The sequence below is a fragment of the Sciurus vulgaris genome (genome assembly GCF_902686455.1).
Source record: "Sciurus vulgaris genome assembly, chromosome: 3".
NCBI lineage: Eukaryota > Metazoa > Chordata > Mammalia > Rodentia > Sciuridae > Sciurus > Sciurus vulgaris.
This window is the reverse complement of record NC_136463.1, coordinates 42,997,901-43,018,065: the sequence shown is the minus strand read 5'-3', so window position 1 is coordinate 43,018,065 and position 20,165 is coordinate 42,997,901. Positions and strand designations below refer to the sequence as shown.

The 20,165-nt window shown below is 48.4% G+C and overlaps 1 protein-coding gene across 3 annotated transcripts; it reads right to left on the bottom strand.

Annotated features, from left to right (window-relative positions):
- Nucleotides 1–282: 282 nt before the first annotated feature.
- On the bottom strand, nt 283–18,471 carry DRG2 (developmentally regulated GTP binding protein 2). Of its 3 annotated transcripts, none has more exons than XM_079132928.1 (13): nt 18,297–18,471; nt 14,435–14,595; nt 10,204–10,293; nt 9,404–9,464; nt 8,784–8,874; nt 8,063–8,135; nt 7,851–7,941; nt 6,793–6,890; nt 6,277–6,353; nt 4,833–4,921; nt 4,118–4,176; nt 1,388–1,425; nt 283–1,029 (listed from the first exon to the last, which is right to left on the bottom strand). In XM_079132928.1, exons 1-13 carry the CDS (start codon nt 18,358–18,360, stop codon nt 951–953), a joined length of 1,071 nt encoding a protein of 356 aa, XP_078989054.1. In that variant the 5' UTR covers nt 18,361–18,471; the 3' UTR covers nt 283–950. The 3 variants fall into 3 exon arrangements, with proteins under 3 accessions (XP_078989054.1, XP_078989052.1, XP_078989053.1); XM_079132926.1 differs by having other exon boundaries at nt 1,372–1,425; nt 18,297–18,465; XM_079132927.1 differs by lacking the exon at nt 10,204–10,293 and having other exon boundaries at nt 1,372–1,425; nt 18,297–18,470.
- Nucleotides 18,472–20,165: the final 1,694 nt, after the last annotated feature.

The following is a 20,165-nucleotide window of genomic DNA, read 5'->3' as shown; positions in this document are numbered from 1 at the left end:
AAAGCAACCAGCTACTCTGCACTCCCAAAGGGGCCTCCGTGCTACTCCAGAACATTCGCAAGGGCCTCCTAGGGATGATACCCACTCTGGCAGCTGGGCCTGGCCTTCAGAGGAGCCATATTGGGCTCTGAAGCCTTTGGTCAACCCTCCTGGGCCTGTCCTGAGCCTGGGCCAGCCTCATTTCCACTCTGATTGCCAGGTTCATTGTTGGCCCCAGCCCCCTGCCCAAGCTAGCAATAGAGTCCAACAAGTTTACAAAATTTCCCTTAGTCTGAACAGAAATAATTTTCATTCCTTTATTTTAGAAAGGAGAGCAAGGGGATTAGAGAGAAAACAGAGTCCAAACTCATGAGTCCCAGGTGTACAGGGCAGGGTCCTGGGGTTTGTGCTGGGCAGGGGCTGCCCTGGGAAGGGAGGCACTTTAGGACCACTCAGGCTGTGATCTGGTTTCCAACATGGGACAGCCCCATTTAGGGGATACTTACGGGGCTTTTGTCCTGGGAAAGCCCTTTCCTGGAATACCAGAGAATCTGGCAAGAGCTGAGGGAACAAGGTACCGTGACAGTAGCCACAGCCTCAGGGATCCATCTCCCCAATTAGCATTGAGCCTGCTACTAGTTTTAGGCCCTGGTTGGGGAGTAGGTAGGTAACTTGCTCCCTCAGTGCCCAAAGGGGATCAGGGACAGGGATATAGGCTATCGGATCCCAACTTGGAACCCCAACAGGGGGATCAGGCTCATGGGAAATGTCCCCAGCAGAGCCCAAGTCCCTCAACCTCATCCCTCTGTCCCAACACTCTTCATTATCTGCCTATTGAAGAAGCTTCTGGAAACAGCAGATTCGAGGGACCCTTCCCTGGGGCATACGTATTTGAATTCTTTCTGTTTGGGCTTTTGTGTATCCCGGTGGGACCACCTCCCCTGATGAGGTTGGCAGGCGCTGCTACTTCTTCACAATCTGGATGACATCCTCATGTTCCATGGTGTGGGTGAGGCCCACTCGCTGTGGGCTGTACTTGGTGCTGGTGCCCTGGGTGGGATGGGAGAGAGGGGCCATGTCAGCCTCTGGACTGGTCAAGGCTGGAGTTGTACTGGGGGTGAGTGCCAGAGTAAAGTGGAGGCCCTGGCACCAGCAGTTCCACAGGCCCCAGATAGCACGATGTCCCAGTGGTCTGACTATTCCTAAATCTCAGAGTGGGGATGGCCCATGTCCAGGCTGAGTGGGTCCACACTCTTCATAAAGCAGAACAGCCATAACAGCCCCACATGGAAGGATGGGGATGCTGTGTGGAGGAGGGCAAATGTCTTGCTCTGAATCTAAGCCAGGGGTCACATTGCACCTGAAGCCCCACCCGCCTCCACCTGAACTCACCCACACCAGGGCGTACTTGAATTGGCTGGCAAGCGACCGGTGGATGCGGTGGCACTAGAGGACAGGAGAGAGTCAGAGAAGCAAGTTCCTGCTCAACCCACCTGAGCTCAACTATATACCCAAAGTCCAGGGTACATGCTGAGCAGCAGCTATTCCCATAGCAAATACCACAGCAACTGAGATCTTAAGTCAAGGGATACCACATGGCTTCCTAGTTTGGCTGCAAGTGGATCTGACATTCCCACTCCTGGGCTTGCCCAAGAGCTGCAATGCTTGGCAGGAACACTCCTGTGGTTTTACAGCCCTCTGCCTGCCCCTCCTGAAGGCAATCTGACAGATGTTATTTCAGAATGGGCCAGGATGGCTTTTCAGGACACTGGCCTCAGTTTGAAGCCACAACTGCTTGGTTGCTGTCTATTGTTGGTTCTAGTGGTGGCCTGCAGCCCACCCCACACATCACATCCCTGCTCCCTGATGCCCCACCACAGCCTACATTCCTTGACACTCCTGGGTAGAGATGAAGGTCACAGCAATCCCGGCAGTGAGGAAGTTGGAAAGAGACTATGGAGGGGCAGCCAGCAACTGCCCCAGAATGTGGACCACTGGGTGCCACTATGATGGCAGCACAGTGGCAGTGGCAGGAAGCAGACTGTGCAACATTGCTTCTCCTCCCAAGTGCCCACAAGTCTTACAGGCCCAGGCCTATAAGAACTTTTCCTGAGCATATACAGGAAGCTAGCTGATTCTGATCTCCTTTGGGTGACCAAGTGTTAATACTTTAGATATGAGGTGTCCCCCAAAAGCTCATGGGAAAGACAATGTAAGAATTTTCAGAGGTGAAAAAATTTAGATTAGGAGAGTGGATTAGATTATTAATCAGTGGGTTAATTCACCAACAGGGGTCTAGGACCAGGTGGATTACAAGGGCCCTGTAGGTCTGTAATCCCTAGATGAGAAAAATGAGGCAGAAGATGGGGAAGTTGGGACAAGATCATGGATCTGGCTGTGGTCAGCATATGAGCAGAGTTCCTGGGCAGGGCAGAAGACTCACTTATACACTGTGGCAACTGGGACAGGTAAGTGTAACCTGTGAGGAGGGTGGGCTAAAAGGGAGGTGGCCAGTGAGGGGAAGGCTCCCCAAAGTCCATCCCCAGCCCTCTGGCTTCTTCTCACTCCTGAGTCTGCTGCCTGCTGCCTTGGCCCCTACTCTTTTCCTCTGCTCCTGCCTCTGGGCATTTGCACCTGCTTTTACTGTTGCCTGGCACACCCTCCTCTTCCTGTTGTCCCATTCTTTCCTTCAGATGCAGCTAAAGCCCACGTCCCCTCTTGCAAGCAGCTGGGCCTGTTGGGGTAGGGAAAACTCCCCCAGCAATACAGGAAAAATCTAGAAAGGGCCAACATCTATTTTCTATAGCCTGCTGGGCTCCTGGGAAGGGACACAGCAGCTAAAGGCTCAGGAACAAGCCTGTGGGATGGAGCCTCCAACACAGAGCTCCTTTTGTGGGTTCTCTTAATCTTCATGGCTCCTGCTTAGCCTGCTGACCCTTACACTCAGGTCCATAGGAAGATGTGATTTTTGCCTGACCCTCATTTGTCTCGTCATCTGGAGGCCAGCACCCTGAGGCCTTGGGTTGAATTCATAGATATGTGAGACCAGACTGCAGGACTACACACCACTGACTTTCTGAGAGAATACAGAGACAATGGGGTCTCACAGGGTCCCCTGCCTCCATAATACAGATCCAGAGAAGAAATGGGTGAAAGAAAAACAAAACCCAAGAGAACAGAAACCCAGAAACTCAGGAAGATGGTTATGTGCTCTGAAGCACTGTCTCAGTTCTGGGTGGACTCCTGCAGGGTCACATTCAGGCAACAGAGTTACAGACAGGCAAAAGCACCTTCATGTTCCCTGAGCCTGGAGCTCCCTGCCTGGGATGCCTTACCCTGAGTCCACTGTGAGATCTGGCTTGTTCCACAGGCCTGATCAGGTTGCCTCCTCCAAACTGCCTTCCTGACCTCTGTGTGGACCTGGTGCCACCTCCACCACCCATAAGTACAACTGCTTAGTTCTAGGACTGGGTGCTTGCCAACTACTGACCCCAAAGGACCCTAATTCTGGCAAGACTGGGCTACTGTGTTCAGTGTTGATGCTCAATAAACACATGCTGAGGGCAGGAAGAAGTCAAAGCCTCCCGGGGCTGAGGAGTCAGATGGGGTAACAGGGTGGGGCAGGCCAGGCTTGGGGCTAAGTGGCTAGTCTGCCACAAGGTAAGATGACAGAAGTAGGTCTGAGGACTCTCCCAGACTCACAGCTCCAGTCCCAATAGAGAAACCTTCTCATAATATACAAATACCAGAGGCAGTAGCTGCCTTGGACTGAACACGATAGAGGACAACAGCCATGGCCCCAAGGAGTCTGTAGCACCAGAAGCAGGGTGACAGCACCACTGCTCACTGCTATCACCCTGTGCCAGGTGGGATTGTGAGAGCCTTACACATTTGCCCTCATTTCCTCATTTGCTGTGACCTTCCTAATTATCAGGGAGGCCAGCAGCATTATCCCACCTCATAGAAGGGCAGAGGCCCAGCATGCAGGTGGGAAGGGGTAGCATGGACTCAACCCTGGCCCATTTAACTCCAGACCTTGCCTTAGCATCCAAGAGCCAGGTGAGCCAAGCACCCCAGGCAGAATGGAAATCCAGGGTCCACAGAGCTCCCACCCTTGTTTGAGGAGGTTTCAACTCACCACGTGCTCCACAGAGGCCCCTTTCCGGAGAATGATGGCATCTGTGAAGTCTGGCCTCTCTACAGGGAGAGATGGAGCAGGGGAATAACACCAATGGGTCATGGCCCATGCTGCAGAAGCCCTTCTGGTCTCCCACACCTTGGCCTAAGCTTGCCTCCCTCAGAACAGACCCTTGTGCTATCTTCTATAACTTTGATCATAATAGAAAATCATAGGTCTGCCATCTCATTGGCCATGATGGCACTTATGGAGATGAGCTGCTTGGAGCATCTGGATTGAATGGGCAGGAAGTAAGTGGCTGTTGGAACCTAAGCAGGAAGTAGTAGCTCTCCCTTTGCCAGCAAGGTCAGGGTTGATGCAAAATGCCCAGAATACACACACTGGGTCCCCAGGGCCTATCAATGTGTGACACAAGGAAAATAACTAAAGCTCCTGATGTGAGGTCTGCCACTGCAGAAAGAGGTCAGGAGGACAAGGACTGCTGTGGTTAGCGGGGGACTCCAGGGCAGCCTCCACCAGCTGCCCCGGCACTCAGCATTCTCTGCCACACAGGCTGACATAGAGGTTTCCACCAGCCTGGGATGGAGAGCAGTAACCTGCTGTGAGAGACAATTTGGGCCAGGGCTAGCACTGGGGTCTCTGGCCTAGCAGGTTAGCAGCCCCCCGGGAGGGGTGAAGCTCAGTCACTTCTTAAGCTGGGTCCCACCAGACTCACGTCCTCTCTTCTTGGTATAGATGCAGGTCAGAGCCAAGTATTCCCAAAGCATCTCCAGCAGGTAGTCCAAGTTCAGTTTCATGCCACAGCTACAGGGAAGGGAAGTGTTTAGTCAGGCAGCAGCCTAGGGGACTCTGAGGCTTCTCATTTGAAAGAATGACCTCTGCTGGCCCAGCACCAAGGCCAGTGTGGCCCTACCAGCCCCCATGGGGAAACCAGTCTGTCATCCTGATGCACCCCTTGCTACCAATGACTATCATGCTCAGAGTTCAATGTCTCCCTTAAGGTCAGTAAAGCTATGCTCTATGAAGGGCCCACAGCCTCTGTGCCTGACTCAGGTGTGTTGTGAGAGACTAATTGGGTTGAGATGGGATCATGGGCAGAGACTGAGAACTCTGATACCCAGAGTTCACATCACGCTGAGAAGAGAGAGGGGTTGCCAAGGACCCAGGACAGCCCATAGGGATTTCAGCATGAAGAAGAAAGAACCTAGGGTTGGGGGAAACGGGTGGGACTGAAGGCAATTAGACCTATGGGGAACCCTGACTTGACTGAGTGATTCCAAATGGCATCCTGACCTCTGGAGAACTGTTGTGAGCATGAGCAGGTAAAGGTGTCCATGCTCTTGTGCCCTGAGGACAGGCATGTCCTTAGGCAGCCCGAGTGGCCTGGGATGTATTAGGAGGGAGGACAGGAGCTAAGACTGCCCTATGAAAGGGACTCTGCTCTTTGTAGGGGCTGCAATGTCCCAGGAAATTGTCCTCATCCATCGTTTGCAGTAGCCACCTCCACGTGGTCCCTAAGCAACTTGCTCCCACAGGCTGGGCTTCACTGTGAAGTTGCAGAGTGCCTGGTCTGAGTCAGGAAACCAGTAAAGTCAAGTATTCAGTCCATTCCAAAGAGGAACTCTGCAGGGCAAGTGCTGGGGTGAGTAGCTGTCAGCACAGTGCAGCCAGTTTGAAGAGTACCCGGGGACCCATCCTGCAGAGAAGGGCAGGAAGTGGGTGGCCAGGGGTGGACCTTGCCCATCTGAGAGCTTAGTTCCCTTTTCCCTCTGAGCTGTGGTCAGACAGAAGCCGCACCTTCCAGAGCACCAGGAGAGGAGGTTGTACTGGGGCTTTGCAGGGCGCTGTGGTTCATTACTAAGCCAAGAAGACTCTCAGCCATTCAACCTCAATGCTGAAATCCTTCTCCACTTGTTTAACCAAAGCCCATCGGATATCCAGAACAGGCCAATGGCACCAGTGGCACTGAGGCAACTGCATAGTTTCCTGGACCTCATGAACAGAGGGTTCTCCTCTGGGAGGAGAAACTGGACTTCATGAGGTCACATGAAGCCAGAGATGACTGACTTTTCCTACCCACAGCTGAGGTAGCTAGGCCTGTACGTTGGGATGGGAACACAGAGAAAGGATAGTAAAGTATCAGGAAGTCAGTGCCTTACCTGATGACTACACTGTTGGGTTTCCGGGCCAGGCGGTCCACTTCTTCCATGGAGATCTGGTCAATTTTATTATATACCTGAGATTGAAAAGGTGGAGATGGGTAGCGGGGAAGGAAAGAAGCAGAACAGGGCAGGAAAGGATCTAATGTCTATACCTGCTTGCAGGTCTACCCTCACTCACCTCAGTACTCCCTCTCCCCGACTGCTGTCTCAAGGATGGGGAAGGGTATAGGGGCTTGGGAGGTTTCCCCCAAAAAAGGAATGACTGGGCTACAGCCCTGGTTTCAAGCTCTCCATGTCCATAAGAATGAAGCAGCGATTGAGGCAGAGGGCAGGGAGGAACGTGGACAGCCAACTCTCTCTGCTCCTCTCGAGGAGCCTGCCCAAGGCAGAAGCAGCAGCAACTAGTCATTGAGGTCATAGAAGCTCAGGAAAGGCAACCAGGGGAAAGGCTACATGGCCTGGGGCCAGGGCACTCCACCCACATGGGCACCCCTGAGCACTGGTACCACTTACATACAGGCAGGGCATGTACACCCGGTTGCCCACGATCACATCGATGAACTCATCCGGGGAGCAGTCTTCTCGGAAAAGCACTTCTGCATTGAAGATCTCTGAGGGGCTCAGATTAAGGGCAACTTGTGCACCAGCCAGCCCCTCGTGCCCCAAGAGCTCTAAAGATACCCAAAGAGCTAAGCAAAAAACATGCTGGCTAGAAGAGGCCTTGACCATGATCTGCTTGCAAGGTTCTACAAATTCCTTTTTTTTTTTTTTTTTAAAATATTTTTAAAGTTGTTGATGGATCTTTATTTATTTATTTGTATGCAGTACCAAGGATCGAACCCAGTGCTTCACATGTACTAGGCAAGTGCTCTACCACTGAGCTACAACCCCAGCCCTCTACAAGATTTTAAAGCTCGATGACCCTCTCATTGTTCACCCCAAACCCCAATACATAAAAATTTTCAACGAATAAACCATTTAAATCTTTGTGGTCCAGCAAGGGGAAAAATGTACTTCTAGGATCCCCAAAACACCTCCATGGAACTCTAGGTTTCCATGCAGGAACAACATGTGAAAGCTGGTCTAACACAGCCTGTTCCATATGCACTTTCCCTCTGGGGGTCATTCTGCCCCTACCTGCACATCTTTGGTGACCAGGGGCTTATAACTTGCTTGGCTGTTGCATCTGACACTATGGGTTCTCCCTGTGCTGAGCTCAACTCTGCCTCTGAGGCCCTGGCCTGTCCTCCAGGCCTCAGATAAAAGGTATGCACAAAGCCTGATTCTTCCTGAGGCTTCTCCAGGCTGGGAACCCCCAGTCCTCAGGTTGTTTCCCATGACATCTTGTCTTTCTTCCAGATGTCACTGGTCACCAGGGTTCTAGAACTCAATGAGGAGCCACGAAACCTTACTTTGGTGCTTGTGGCAGCCCTGGCAGGCTCATGCAGCCTGAGTGGAGCTTTTCCAGAGATTACTCAGATAGCTCAGGGGTTGTTGGGGGCGATCTGCTATCCTCATGGGCCAGGTAGCCTTCTGTCTAGGATGTCCCAACTGCCCTTTGGGAAGGATACTGTACTCATGCAGGATGAGCTGCACAAGCTTCTCCGAACACTGGGTCAGCGTGACTGTTGAGTTAAAGGAGATGCCACCACCTTTCTTGGGCTGAAGCAGGAGAGAGGAACAGGGAGAGGTACTGACTAAGAGGTAATAGCAATGATCCCTTGGCCTCCACCAAGGCCCAGGCAGTCTAGAGCTGTTACTGCTCTGGCCAGAAGGAGCCTACCTTGAAGTAGATATTGGGCTTGTGCTTGTTGAGGCGGATGCCCACTGACTCCAGCTCCTTCTCCAGCAGACCCCTAGATAGAGCACTGCATGAGTCCCTCACTGGCTGCCCATGAGCAGGCTGTGCAGCTCCCACATTAACCAGGAAGCCTACCCAGATGGAAACCAACTCCCTCCTTGACCCCCAGCAACCCAATGCCCCAAAGCTGCGTGAAACCACCAAACCCTTCTATCATAGTCAGAGGAGAAGCCGACCTAGTGTATAATCAGCATGCATGGGCAAGCAGCATGAGTCCCTGGGAAGTAACCAGGTGAGGTGTTACCTGGGCCCTAGGACTCTCCCCTGCCAACCCTCAGGTCTGCTGCTGCAGAAGCAGGCTGGTGTGCCCTTGGACAATAGGCTGTGGGGAGGGTCAACACTCCTGCTGCTTGGGGCTGGGCTTGTGGCAGATTTTGGACCATGATTGGGGCACCTAGACCTCTGCGGAAAGGAACCAAAGCCAGACCATGCTCCTCCTTCCCCAGCCCTAAGATGGCCCTGTGCCATCTAGACACAGCCTGGAAGAGAACACATCCCAGGCTGGGGGCTGCTGGTTTAGAGATGAAATCACTAGTACTTCCATGTGAGAGCCAGGGACCCACGGAGCACCCACCGTGAGCCCAGGAACGCAGGGGACCCTCCCTAGATAAGTAAGCCTGCCCCCCTGCCCCACCGCGCAGACCTCTGCACCTCTCCCTTGGTAGCATCCAGCATCATGATGACAACATCAGCCGTACGTGCCACAGCAATCACTTGACGGCCACGACCTTTCCCTGGATAGGTGGAAGAGAAGTGGTTACACACTGGCAAGGCATAGCCATATATACAGGACCTCCACCCAGCCCATAACATTGGAAGCTCCTGTTCTTTACAGAGCCACCATGGTCTTGACATGACATCCCTATCCTGTGATTTCCTCAGTGTTCTTCATCATAGATACTTATTTGAGAAGTCACCACCTTAAGTGGAGTGGCAGGATAATGACAGACCTGCTCTCCCCATCCCTACCTTGTAGCAAGCCCAGGTTAGAAGCTTTGTGAACATTTCTTCACTTAATCCTTAGAACAATGCTGTGAATGTGGTATTTCTCTGCCCATTTTACAGATAAGAAAACAGAGGCAATCACTTGCTTGAGATCATAGAGATAGTACACACCAGCATTTGAACCTGAGCCTGTCCTTTCTAGAAAATGGAGTAACAGAACCAGGGATCCAGGGTGATCTCCATGACAGTCCGCCGGATTCCAACAATCAGTGTCAGAGCTCCACTGTCTCCCACCCACCCACCTGTCCCTCCTCACACCTTGTGCTGCGCCTTCAATGATTCCAGGAAGGTCCAGGAGCTGGATGTTGGCACCTTTGTACTAGGGAGCAGAAGATACCAATGTAAGGTGAGGTTGGCTCACAGCTGCAAAAGGCCTGCTTGACCCCAGGACACCTATGACAGCTCTACACTTCAGGGCTCCACATGTGAGCCTCATTCTCACTGCAGCTCGGCATTGGCAGGAGCCTAGGAGATGAAGAACTGCTTGGGGAGGGCTTTTTTTTTAAATTTATTTTATTTTTATTTTTTGTAGTTGTAGATGGACAGAATGCCAGTACCTCACACAAGCTAGACAAACGCTCTGCCACTGAGCTACAGGCCCAGCCTTGGGGAAGGCTCTTGAGATCTAGTTCCATAAAATTCATCACTACTGATAACAATCCTTCACAAAGAAACTGTTTCACCTTGGAGACTCAAGGTCACAACACTTGCTGCCCAAGGCAAGAACTCCACAAGGCTTTGAAGTTTTACAGGAGACGAAGGATTAAGCCAACCAGCAGTTAATGACCAGAGCTGAGGTAGTGTGGGGAACTGACCACTAAAAGGAACCAGGCAGAGTTGTCATATGCTGGCCTGGCCTCCTAGAATGAGTCAGGGTTCCAGGCCCATCTATGGGGTCCCCAGAAGTACCAGGACTTCAGGGCAAAGCAGCTCAGCTCAGGGCCTGCCCCCACACAGGAACACCTGCCCACTTACTTATACACACATGAAAAGCATCTGCAAAAATACAAAAAAGCACACATCCTTGCCCCTCCTGGGTCCCAGTATATCCCACTTACTTCAATGACCCCAGGGATACAGGTCAGAGTGGTGAACTCATATGATGCAGCTTCACTGGCTGTGGAGGTCATCAGACTCAGGAAGGTGGACTAGGAGAAAAAGAAGATCAATGCACTGAGAAGTCCCACTCCTGTCTCCTAGGAGAGTCCCCACAGGGAAAGATACCTGCTGGGTGTGGGCAGCATGAAGAGCCTTCCTTGCCCCGGCCTATAGATTTTGGTAGGTGATTCAAGAATAACTGCTCAGCTGAGACTCTCTTCTGGCCCTGTAATGATGGATTAGGCACCAGAGGGCCCCTATATTTCTTGGCCTCAGGTCAGTCTAAGGTGAGAGTGGGTACCTGATTTCTAAGATGTTCCCTTCCTGGTCCCACAGCACGTATGAATCCAGGATCCAGGGTTTGCTCTTGACCCAGGAAGGCTGAGAGTGGTCCTGCACATGAATAGATGCAATGATCGGGGAGTAATGGCTGCCAAGACACTGAGCAAGGGTACTGAAGGCAATCTTTGGGATACTGTATAATCCTGTCTGACCTTTGTGAGTGAGAAGCCTGGGTCCTTCCATGATGGGAGAGCTATGTTCCCAATAGTGCAGGTAAAATCCGTCACAGGGCCCAGATCCCAGGGGGCACAACCCTCTGTAACTACAGAGGCTTTTATCAATTTCTTTCTCTCTCTCTGATGCACATACCAATTATACAGGCAAGAAAACAAATGCAACAAAACACTACCCCCTGTATACTGCCCCACATGCAGCAAGCATTCAAGAAATGGCTGCTGTTGCCCATTTCCCCATTCCTGGCCCAGAAGAAGGAGCTCCACCCACTGTTTATAGTGAACTGACTCAGAAGTTGCCCTGGCCCCAATGCAAGCCCTGCCCATTGGCTCATGTGGCCTGCATTTGAGCAGCCTCCTCACTGACCTTGTCTCTACCCTTTCTTTACCTGTTCTTGCCTATCATCTGTACAGCATCCAATGATTCTGTTAAAAAGTTAAGTCAGCAGCTGGGCGTGGTGACACACACCTGTAATCCCAGCTACTTGGGAGGTTAAAGCAGAAGGTTGCAAATTCGAGGCCAGTCTCAGCAACTGAGTGAGGTCCTAAGCAATTTAGTAAGCCCCTGGGGATGTGGTTCAGTGGTAAAGTGCCTCTGGGTTTAATCCCCAGTACCAAAAAAATAAAATAAATTAAAAAGTTACATTAGCTCCCAGATTCTGGTTTCTAATACCAACCATTCTCTAATAAAAGAAACCAGGGCTCTATGGAGAAATGGCAGATCTCAGACTAGGGCAGAGAATATGTAAGATGAGTCTTAAGCATTCTGTGGTGTCAGTGAGTAAGTGCTGGAAAAACACAATGATAGGAATATGTCAAAGAAGACAGGCTCAATGACAGTGTTTGCCTAGCATGTGCAGGGCCCTGGGTTTCATCTCAAGCACCACAAAAAACAAACAACAACAACAAAAAAAGCACCAAATGAAATACCTCCAAAACTAGAACAATCTGAACAACAAAACAGCAAGGTAAGGATTAGACTCCAAAGAAGTAAATACCTACAAGGCCAAGCCGATATCAATGACTAAATAAAACAAATGTCTGGGGAATAAAACTGATGAAATCATGTTATGTGCACATACAAATATGCCATAATGAATCTCACTATTATGTATAATCATAATACACCAACAAAAAAAGATAAATAATTGTGGATCTGGGGGGTAGAGCTCAGTGGTAGAGCACATACTTGGCATGTGTCAGGCTCCGGGTTCCATCCCCAGCAACAAAACAAATTAAAAAAAAAAACTAAACTGGAGAAAAGAGACAAATCTCCTATACAAACTAATTTCAAAAATTTATGTAGATCACCCCCCTCAAGGAGGTGGAGTTATGACCAATTAGGTGTGGCTGTGCACAGTGACTTCCCTCTCAAGGGTACAGTACTGGAAGAGGGGGGAAATAGCAATTCTGTAGTGGAGATATCTGAACATACCACCTTGGCCAGTTGGTCAAAGTCAACATCAACACTGCTCAGGCATGCTGATAGTACCAACCCTTAATACAATGTGGTGGAAAATAGCACTTGACCTCTGTGGGCTTCCTCCCTGCACCAAAACCCCAGACTAAGGCACAAGAAAAACATCCAACAAACTCCAACTTTTTGCAAAGGTTAAGGTCATCAAGTCAAATAAATCTAAGAAACTGCCTAGAAGAGTCTAGGGAGACATGACAATTAAATATTATTTGGGACCGGGTGTGGTAGTGCATGCCTATAATCCCAGCAGCTCAGAAGTCTGAGGCAGGAGTATATTGTGAGTTCAACACTAACCTCAGCAACTTAGCAAGATCCTATCTCTAAATAAAATATTTAAAAAAGGGCTGGGGATGCAGTTCAATGGCTAAGCATCCCTGGGTTCAATCCCCAGTACCCCAAAAAAAAAAAAAAAAAAAAAAAGATGTGGGATCCACACAGTAGGGAAAGGCAAGGAAATCTGAATAAGGTAAGGACCTGAGTTGAACATGAACAGGTCAACAATGATTCATTACTTGTGACAAGTGTGTGATCCTTATACAACATGTTAACAACAGGGAAACCGAGTGTGGGGTACAATGGGAACTCTCTGAACTATCGTTGCCACTTTTCTGTAAAGACTATTCTAAAGGGGTTGGGGTTGTGGCTCAGTGGTAGTGAGTGTACTTGCCTAGCATGTGTGAGGCACTGGGTTTGATACTCAGAACTGCATACAAATAAATAAATAAATAAGTACAATAAAGGTTCATCATCAACTAAAAAAAATATTTAAAAAAAAAGACTTCTAAAATAAAAAGTTTATTTTAAAAAAATAAATTGGGGAGCTGGGGTTGTGGCGCAGTGGTGGAGTGCTTGCCTGGCATGCATGAGATACTGGGTTCAATTCTTGGCACTGCATATAAATAAAAAGAAGTCCACAACAACTTAAAAAAAATATATATATATATATATATATATAAAAGTAAATTGGATCATGTTTCTTTTCTGCTCAAAACTATGAAATGATACTTATCTTACTCTCCATATACAATGTAAAACAATATAGATTTTACCACTGAACTGAGCAGCTTTTCAGAAGGAAAATTTTCTTTCTTAGAAAACTACAGTGGTGCTTACATCATTCTTTACTCTAAGCCAAAGTCCTTCAACAGCTCCAAGGTCCCCATCCTCTCCAACTAATCTCTGCTCTCCCTGATGTGCATTCAAATCCAGCCATCCTTCCACCTCTCTACCCCAGCATGCCAAACAGACTTGCCCTGTTCCCTTTGCCTGGAAGGTTCTCACCCAGGGCTCTCCAAACTGCCTCACTTCCTTCAGGCCTCTGTTCAAATAACCACTTACCAGACGCCCTGACATAACTCAGGACCTTGCCCACCTCAGTTCACCACTTGATACACTCAACCTGTATTTGTTTTCTGTCTTATTCTCTGGGAGAAGGGAGTTCTGTGTGGGCAGGGACAGAATTCTCTTGTTCCCTGACCTGTCTCCAGGACCTGGCACAGTACCAACATAAGGTACACACTCAATAAACACCTGCACTGATGGATAAGGAGGGAGATCGACACTGCTAATGAGAGGGAAGAGTACCGGAAGAGGTAGGGTCTTCCTGGCCCAGGGGCTAACCCAGAGAGGCAGTGATGGGGAGGCATGGACAGTCATCTGTTTGAAGATGGTCTCTTGCTTTCCTCCCTATTATGGTTGAGATCTCAAACATCCCTTAAAGGCATATATATTGAAAGTTTGATTCCCACTGCAGCAATGTTAATTGGTGGGGGTTTTTGGAAGCAATTGGATCATGAAGGCTCTGAACTCATCAGTGGACTAATCCACTGAGGGACTCTAAGCTGAATGGCCTATTGGGAAGTGGTGGAAGCTATAGAAGTGGAACCTAGTTGGAGGAAATGGGTCCTTGGGGGTTATGCCCTTGGGGACTGTATCTTGTCCTGGCCCTTTCTGCTCATTCTCTCTGCTTCCCAAGTTGCCAGGAAGCGAACAGCTTTTCCCTACCTTGCCTTTCTACCATAATGTTTCTGCCTCATCACAGGTCTAAAATCAATGGAGTCAGGTGATCACAGAGTGAAACCTCTAAAACCATGAGCCAAAAATCTTTCCTCCTTTTAAATAGTTTTTCTCAGGTGTTTTGTCACAAAGACAAAAAGCTGACTAATACACTCCCCGAGGCCCACACTGACCATCACTGACCTTACCCACAGAGGGAAATCCAATCAGTGCCACTCGGGCATCGCCTGACTTCATGACATCAAAGCCCTCTCCTTTGGATGAGGCTGATTTGGATGGTTCCAGGAGCTGGGCCCGATACTTGGCGAGTTTTGCTTTCAGCAGGCCCAGGTGATACTCGGTGGCTAAAGGAGGCAAAACAAGATAAAAGGTAAGCCAGGCACGGTGGTGCACGCCTGTAATCCCAGAGGCTCAGGAGGCTGAGATAGGAGGATCATGAGCCCCAGTAATACCGAGGTGCTAAGCAACTCAGTGAGACCCTGTCTCTAAATAAAATACAAAGTAGGGCTGGGGATGTGGCTCAGTGGCCGAGTATCCCTGAGTTCAATCCCAGTACCAAAAAAACAAAAACAAAAACAAAAAAAAAGCTAAGTATCAAGGAATCAAGGATCTTCAAATCTGATGGGTAAAGTGAAGCCTCACACATGACCAAGTGAAATCAAGAAAGAAAAAAAAACACCCTCTGCTTAAAATATCTCTTGGATTCTCACTTCATTTAGAATAATATCTCACCTTCTTCTTCAGACCAACCCCCATTTCAGTGATTCTCAATGGAGGCAGCACTGCTCCCGGGGGGCATCCTGGAAATCCTAAGGATATTTTTTGTTCACTCTGATAGTAAAGTCACTGTTGGCATCTTTTGGACAGAGCCAGGGAAGTCAGCTGCCCTACAGGGTATGGATCGGTCCAGCACAACCAAGAATTTCTCAGATTCCACATGACTTGTCACATTCCAAAGACATTCACAAAGAGAAACCTGGGTTAGGATCCCCAGGGCCTAGAACCTAACTCTGCTGCCATATAAACACAGGGCATTTTTCTTTGGCAGTGTTAATATATATTGAAATTTCCCAAAATACAACTGCTGTGCACAGTAAGGGAAGGCTGTATCATGCTTTATTTGGTTTTTGTTCTTGTTTTTTTGACACCAGGCATTGAACCTAGAGGCACTTCACCACTGAGCCACATCCCCAGCCCTTTTTTATTTTTTATTTTGAGACAGGGTCTCACTAAGTTGTTTAGGTCCTCACTAAATTGCAGAGGCTGGCCTCACACAATCCTCCTTCCTCAGCCTCCCAAGTTGCTGAGATTTTAGGCATGCATCACCACACCTGGAAATCACACTTTATTTGGAAATTTACCATTCTGGATGCCATGCTGTCATGGCAATGCCTCTTGTGGGACAACCAGTGGCCAGCACAATCTACCTGCATTGGTCTGCACTGTGGTGCCACATCCCCTGTGATTCTACCCAAAGGTGTGTGTGCCTCACTTCTTTCATTATAACTTACTTACACCTTGGCAGCACCCTAGCATTCACATAGCAAAATAAACACTATTTTCATTATGAATTACTCTCCTTTTTTCTCCTCTTTATATTACTATTAGGGCATTACATTGATTTTTTTTTTCAAAAATCTTTTACAATTTTTCTTCAAATATATGTTATATTATTAATGGGGAATTTTATTTCACATGTCAAAAAAACCTTTCTAATAGAGGGAACTATAGCTGAGACTGAGAACCAGGACTTCATGTGACCTAGCCCCTGGCTCCTTCTCCAACCATGTTCTCTGAACAAGCTGACCTCATTCCTGCCTTATGACCTTTGAACACGTTGTTCCCTGTACTTCAACCAGATCTTCCCAGAGCTGGCTCCTTTTCACCATTCCAGGAGCAACTCAAAGGGCCCTCCCCTGCCTGGCCTCAGGGAGCAATGTCAAATGGCAGTTGAGAGCCTGTGCTTTGGAATTCCACCCAGCTAGTACTTGCTGCTTTACTTTGGAAAAGTTACTTAATCTTCTTGTACATCAGCCTCTTAACCTGCAAAAAAGGGATGTTAGCAATAGCAACCATGTCAGATTTCTATAAGGCTTAGAGAAAGTGCAGGAACACTACGTAGCACATAGTGAGTACTCAATAAAAATTGGTTATTATTCATAGTAAGCCCCACCCTTCCCCAGACTTGTCTTAGTCTCATGACCCTGTTTACTGTCTTTACTGCTCTTAGCACTATTTTAAACTATTTTCTTTCCCTGACTCTGATATGGCTATAACTGTGGTAGTTGCATCCCAAGCTTCCTCAGCCTGGAACTCAAGGATAGTTTAACAAATGAATGAGTGAACTGATGGCAGTAAGAAGGGTCAAAATTGGCTTTAGCAACAGGTTTGTATGGTCCTTCTTGACATCCCAAATCACAAAATTCCTGGCACTTCTAAGGAGGAGTAGGTCTCAGTTATCTTTGCATACCCCTATCCACCACAGCCAGACCAGCAGCATCTCTAGCCTCCCCTAGGCCCTGCTGCTACTTTACATAGGTCTTATGGGTGATACTCCACACGGCAGCCAGAGAGAACTTTTAAAACAGAAGTCAGACTAGTCTCTCCCCTGCTTAACATCCTCTACTATCTCCCACTACCTAGAGTCTTTTCCATGACCCATGAGGCCCTAAATCACTGGATTCCTCCTTTCCCATCACTGTACTCCAGTCTCAGACCTTTTGATTTTTGAACATGCCAAGTTTATTCCTGCCTCAGGGCCTTTGAACCAGTTGTTTCTTTTATCAGGATCAGTCTTTCTCCAGATCTTTGCATGGCTGGTTCCTTCTTTTCTTTTGGGCCTCAGCTCAAATGCCCTAACCACATGTGGTCTTCACTATCATTCCACCTAAACAGGCCCAATCCCCAGCCCCCACCCCACCCTTACCACTTCATTCTATCACTGGTTAAAATTCATATTTACTGTGACTGAAATTCTTGTTTATTTGATACCTAGTTTATAGGGTGTTGACAGAAGGATCAGATCTACAAAGGCAGAGATGTGCCTGGTATGTTCATCACTTTCACCACTGTGTCTAGCACTGTAAAGGCTCAGGAAACAGTTACAGAATGAATGAATCATAGAAGCCCCACAATTCCTTAGCCTTCAGACCAAATGGAGCCAAGGGAGGGTAGCCAATGAGATTTGCCTCCTGCTCCTGCAAGCATGAACCCCATAGGACTGGTCAGCCAATTGCATCTTCCATCCTTCTTCTGATCTAGACTGTTCTTGCTGTCCCAGGGATACACCATGCTCATCTCAATTCCCATCCCTTTGTCTCAGCAGTGCCCCTCATCTGTAATACCCTTCCAGCTCAAGTCTCACTTTCTCCCAGGGTCACATTCTTCTCTCCACATCTTCCTCCCATGAGTCCCTCCCTCCCATACAATCTCCAAATCTCATGCTTCTTCATGTGGTATCTATGTTAGAAATTTATTTTAAATATTGAGTACTCACCCTATGCTCAGTGCTTTGTAAATGCCATCTAATTTAACTTAATCTGTGAGCTAAGATGGAGCAGGGGGTTATTATTCCCGTTTGCATATGAGGACCTTGAGGCTCCAAGGGATGACTTGGAAATTTCCAAGGGGTCAGAGCAAGTAGGAGGTCGAACTGGGGTTCAAACCCAGGTTTTCCAGATTCTAAGTCCTGACTCCCTGCACCACTTTACTGGCTCAGGGCTGCAGGGTGAGGCTGCTCTTGTGAGAGGTCTTCCCTTGCACTTCCCAGCACAAGAGGGGAGAGTAGAACTCTCCAGGCCCGACCATCAGAAGACTGGGGTCAGAGGCTTGCTCTGTGATCTGGGTTTATCCACTCGGTCACCTGGGCCTAGCACTGATCAGATTCCTTGGGGGACTCTAATCAGGGGCAATGGGACCCGCTCCCACCTGGCTCTGCCTCGGGCGTGCTAGGGAGCCACAGTACTTTTCTGAGGTCTCCCCCATTTTACAGACAGGAAAACTGAGGTAGGCAGAAAGGAAGGCCACTCTGGGACACGACCCTCACCCTTGTTCTTCTGCGTCCGAGCAATTTCTTTCTCGATCTCCGATATCTTCTCCAAGATCCCCATGGCTGCGGCAGAGATCTGCACACGGACACCCACAGCCGCAACACCGGGAATTCCGGTCTGAGCGCGGCGACAGCGTGCGCCCGGAAGCCAACTGAGAACAGTGTCCTCGTGGGCGCCTTGTGCTCCAGGATTTAGAGTCCGGGTAGACGATGTGGAGCGGAGTGCCAGACACTATCCGTTCCGCCCGCTTAGCGTAGACAGCTAGGATGAACCCGAGCAAGACTAGACGGGGGCGGGGCTAAGACCCGCAGGAATGGGCGTGGAAGAGAGGGAACTTCCGGTGATGAGCCCTCTACTGGGGGTCGCAGTTGGTTTTGACAGTGTAAAGGGAAGGGTCTCAGATGGAAGTGCTGATAGCTTGGCCCTCATTTTGTAGAGCGTTTAAAAGCCGGTCGCATTTACCACCTTAATAACCAAGATCTCCAACTTAACACTTTCCTGCTGTGACGCAGTATAGACAGCATCTCCTATATGGAATTCTTAAAAAAACTGTACCTGAGTTTCGACATGAGGAAACATCAAACATGTAAAAAGTGAGACGTTTTATAAAGCAAGTGACCTGGGCTCTTCAGGTCACTTCAGAATTGTGGGTGACTGGGGGAGAGGGAGATAGTGGAGTGGAGCGAGGCGAGTGTTCTAGATAAAATGTGAGGACCTTGCCTGGGTTCTGGTTTAAAAACAAACAAAAAAGCGGCTATGAGAATAGAATTCTGACACTTTTGGGAAATTTTAACTATGGGTTGGCTATTGAATATGGTGCTATTGCTGCTTTTCTGGGGTATGATTATGTAGGAGAATGTCTTTATTCTTAGCAGATGTAGGGCAGTATTTAGAGGTTGTATTGGTCTGCTCTGGATGCGGTGGAGTACCATGGATGTGGTGGCTTAAACAAAATATTTTCTCAAAGTTCTGGATACTGTAAGTTCAAGATGAGGGTGCCAGCATGCACTGTCCTGATGAGGGCTCTCTTCCTAGTTTTCCCGGGATGCCAGGGAGGCAGGCAGTTGAGCTGCTTTCTTGTTTCATCATCACATGAACTTTCTTTGATGCATGCTCTTAGTGCAGGCTCAGTAGTGGTGTCTTTTCTAATCATTGCACTGATTCATCATGGACTCATTCAACTCATTTCTACTCTCTCCCTAGGCCCCTTCTCCAATAGGATTCCATGGAGAAGGAGAAGGCTTCAACATATGGCGGAGTAGACATTCAGTACATAACAGGGGTGAAAAATTATCACTCCTGTACTTTATTATCAAATAGTTCAAAATATGTATATATTTAGAGAAAGAATGCTAAAGTAAGTGTGACAATATGTAGCAATTGTTAAACCTGGGATAAGAGTCTATGGGTGTTTATTGAATTATGCTTTCAAATTTTCTGGGGTGTTTGTGTGTGTGGTACTGGGGATTGAACTACCTCCTGGCAACATCTCCAACCCTTTTTATTTTTTATTTTGAGACAGGGTCTTGTTAAGTTGCTGAATCTAGCCTCAAACTTGCAATCCTCCTTCCTTAGCCTCTGGAGCTGCTGGGATTATAGTTGTGAGCCACCATGCGTAGCCTCCATATATTTTTAATAAAAAGTTGAAGGGGGGCATCAGGCCTTTGGAAATCATACATGTGTCCAAATTGCAGGTTCTTAACTGTGAACTTTATTAAATTTATTAACCTCTTTTAAGACTGTTTCTACATCAAAATGAAATAAGATCCTGGCTGTAGAGCACTTGGTGTAAAGTTTGCTTGCTAATAAGTTCTCTTTGAATACCACAGCCATTGGAAGTCAATTCTCCTCTGTGGGACTCACAT

What these genes read in the sequence shown, in the direction of transcription:
- DRG2 (XM_079132926.1), bottom strand. Translation starts at nt 18,360, where the DNA reads ATGGGGATCTTGGAGAAGATATCGGAGATCGAGAAAGAAATTGCTCGG. An exon ending in GTATCCCTGGGGTCATTGAA is followed by an intron (nt 9,465 to 10,203) that starts GTAAGTGGGATA and finishes TCTGCTCCCTAG; the next exon opens with TACAAAGGTGCCAACATCCA. An exon ending in CATTGAAGGCGCAGCACAAG is followed by an intron (nt 8,875 to 9,403) that starts GTGTGAGGAGGG and finishes CCACCTATCCAG; the next exon opens with GGAAAGGTCGTGGCCGTCAA.